The sequence below is a fragment of the Penaeus vannamei genome, unplaced genomic scaffold, assembly GCF_042767895.1.
Source record: "Penaeus vannamei isolate JL-2024 unplaced genomic scaffold, ASM4276789v1 unanchor864, whole genome shotgun sequence".
NCBI classification, from domain to species: Eukaryota; Metazoa; Arthropoda; class Malacostraca; order Decapoda; family Penaeidae; genus Penaeus; species Penaeus vannamei.
Genome location: NW_027213868.1, coordinates 47501 through 50792, shown reverse-complemented (window position 1 = coordinate 50792; position 3292 = coordinate 47501). Strand labels below are relative to the sequence as shown.

General features: G+C 45.4%; 1 protein-coding gene across 1 annotated transcript in view; it reads right to left on the bottom strand.

The window, feature by feature from the left end:
* Positions 1-270: 270 nt before the first annotated feature.
* LOC138861094 (uncharacterized) overlaps positions 271-3292 on the bottom strand; it is a gene marked incomplete at its 5' end in the record, with an annotated part of 21013 nt that continues 17991 nt past the window's right edge. Inside the window, one exon of the mRNA XM_070119886.1 lies at positions 271-357. Within this exon, the coding sequence (XP_069975987.1) occupies positions 271-357 (87 nt within the window). The remainder of the gene's footprint in view (positions 358-3292) is intronic.

Sequence of the window (3292 nt, the reverse complement as noted above, 5' to 3'; positions counted from 1 at the left end):
GGGGGGGGAGTGTGTCTAACGCGGTTGTAACAGGAGACGAGAAGCAACCGGTTGTAGAGTAGAGAAGTGGAGAGCAAGTCAAAAGCTGGAAACTCGCTGCCACAGGTCGCGGGGACAGGCGGTAAACAGTTCCTTCCTTCGTGCTTTCGGCTTACGCTCCCCCCTCCCCCCTCCCCTCCCGAGACGCCCCCGGGAGTAAATATTTAACGCCCGCTGATGGTGCTGTGGCGCGGGGACGTCCTGTGCCCCGTCGACGCCGCCTGCAGTACGTCAAGGAGAGCGGCTGTGACACTTGCGGTCGAGGCGGGAGGCGGCGCTGAGGTCGATAAGGGCCGTCGATATAACCGATTCTTCTTGCTGGAAAGAAGTGTAAGAATCAATAAATAAATGGATAAATATGGATGGAAGATAAAATAGAATCAGAAGAAATTGAATTCCCCGAAAAAGGTTAAAATTTAATCTTGGAAATGCTCTTTTGTTACGTTACCCCCCACAGTCGTAGAGTATAAATGACATTCACCAAGAAGACCTGTCACAGAAGAAGGGTGGTAGAGTAACGGCTGGCGGGTGTGTCCCTCCTCCTCCTCCTCCTCCTCCTCCTCCTCCTTTTCCTTTTCCTTCTCCTCTCCCCTCCCCTTTCCTCTTCCTTCTCTTCGCTCCTTCCCCTTCCTCCACCTTCTCCTCTCCCCTCCCCCTTCCTCCTCCTCCATCCTCCTTCTCCTCCTTCTCTCCCCTCCCCCTTCCTATTCCTTTTTCCCCTCCTCTTCCTCGTCCTTCTCCCCTCCCCTCCCTCTTGCTCTTCCTCCTCCTCCTCCTCCTCCTCCTCCTCCTCCTCCTCCTCCTCCTCCTTGGTTCCCCTCCCAAGGCCGAGGGGAAACCGGAGACTCGACTGAGGGTAAATTCTGTGAATGTGTGTGTGTGACTGTATCTGTGTGGGTTTTGAGTTGTGTGTATTTATTTAGATGTGTGTTTGTAATTGAGTATATGTGCGTATCGGAGTGTCTTTTAACTGGTTTCTGGGAGAGGAATGAATTTGACCTTTCTTAATTACTTTGTTTATATATTTATTTATTATACATATATATATATTTTTTTGGTCTAGTCATCTGTAATTTTTTGTGGTGGAACAGATTATTTTGTCCAAGGAAGCATATGTTGCCGCTTTTTTCTCCTTTTTAAAAAATTGTGCATCATTTTTTTCTGTGTGTGAACCGAGTGTATTTTTAGCCTGTGCGTGGGTGGGGGTTAGTCTTCACAGTGTAAATTAGATTATTAGTTCATTTTGCTGTTTAAAGAAAAAAAAATCTTTGTCTGCTTGTCTATTTGTTGGCTTATTTACTTTCGTTTTTTTCTCGCTCTCTGTTCTTTATCTGATTATCTATCTATTTTTGTCTTTCTCTCTGTTTACTTATCTGTCTATTGATCTATCTTTATACTGCTTTATCTGTTTATCTGTTTGACATATATATCAGCCTTTTGGTTTCGCTGTATCTGATTTTCTAACTGATTTTATTTAAATATATACATGATATTTATTTATTTATTTATTTATTTATCTGTTTATCAACCACGCGATTATAATGGGAGAGTGGGTGCTGTGATGCGTTGTATTTTTATTATTGTTTACAGTTATTGTTTTCTGTTATTACCATCATCATCATCATCACTACCACCATCATCATCACCTTCATCACTACCACCATCACCATCATCACCGTTAGTATCATGATAATCACCACCATACGGCGCTGCTTGGCTCTCATTACGTTACAATCACCGTTGTTGCTGCTGCTAACAGACAGACAGTGAAAAGGGAGCGAGTAACAAGTTTTGAACCGGGATAATGGGCAAGGGGTAAAGGGAGGGGGTAAGGAGGGAGGGTAGTGGGATGAGGGGGGAGGGAGGGATGGTGGAGGAAGGAAGGGGGAGGGAGGGAGAGTAGAAGATTGAGGGAGGAGGGAGGGAGAGGTAGAGGGATGAGGGGGGAGTAGGCAGGGTGGGTGGTAGATGGGTAATAGGTAATGGGGGAGTTTAGGGCGGAGGAGGAGGGGGTGGATGGCAAGGGGGTGGGTGGGTAGATGGGTGTAACATTGATGAATAGGTGGAAAATAATACCCATTGGTATAGAGCCCGAGGGGTTGGGGGGTTCGTGGGTGGGGGTTAGGGGGTGGGGTGGGTGATGGGGGGAGGAGTGCTTTGTTTGGTTGTTGTTTGGGACTTGTTTATCTCCTTTTCTCTCTCTTTTCTTCTTCTTCTTCTTCTTCTTCTTCTTCTTCTTCTTCTTCTTCTTCTTCTTCTTCTTCTTCTTCTTCTTCTTCATGCCGTAATACTACATCCAGTACCTTTAATATTTGATTCGTGTATATATATGTGTGTGTGTATGTATGTATGTATGTATGTATGTATGTATGTACGTACACACGCACACGCATGCAGTATATATGATATACCGGCATATATCCGTTATTAACTTGGTTGTTATTAGTGTTCTTATTAATACCGCTGGAGACATGCTTACTCCCTTTATTGTTAGCGGTACATTGTTGCTTTTATTAATGTCGGTGTTTGTTGTTGTTGTTGTTGTTGTTGTTGTTGTCACAGTGTTTCTGCTTCTTTTACTTATTTATTTTCTTGTGTTTGATTATTTAGTTGTAATTGTGTTGGTGTTGTTATTGTTTTATTTGTTTGTATTTATATTTATTTCTGTTATTATGACCGTGATGGTGGTACCTTATGGCGATGGTGCTGTCTTTTTGTATTCTTATTTTTATCTTTTATTATCGGTGTATGTTGTACTTGTGATACAGTGCGTCACCACTGTTTGCTTTGTAACTTTTTTTCTCTCTCTCTCTCTCTTTGCACTTTACGTTCCCGAAATTCATAATTGATAGACGCCCCTGTATGCTATCGAACTCAGCTGCTATTCCCTGTCATGCGAGCTCTGACCCCCCACCTTCGTTCACCCCTCTCCCCCCCTCCTTCTTTCGCCCCCTCTCCCCCCTCCCCCTCCTTCTTTCGCCCCCTCTCCCCTCTCCCCCTCCTTCTTTATTCCCCTCCCACCTCTCTTCCCTTCCTTCTTTCGCCCCCTCTCCCCCTCCCCCTCCTTCTTATTCCCCTCACCTCTCTTCCCTTCCTTCTTTCGCCCCTCTCCCCTCTCCCCCTTCTTCTTTCAGCCCCTCTCCACCCTCTTTCACTCTCCCCCCTCCCTCTCCACCTTCTTCCCCTCCCCTTTCAACCTCTTATCCTACCCTCCTCTTCTCCCTCCCTCTCCCTTTCTTCTTTTCCCCCTCTT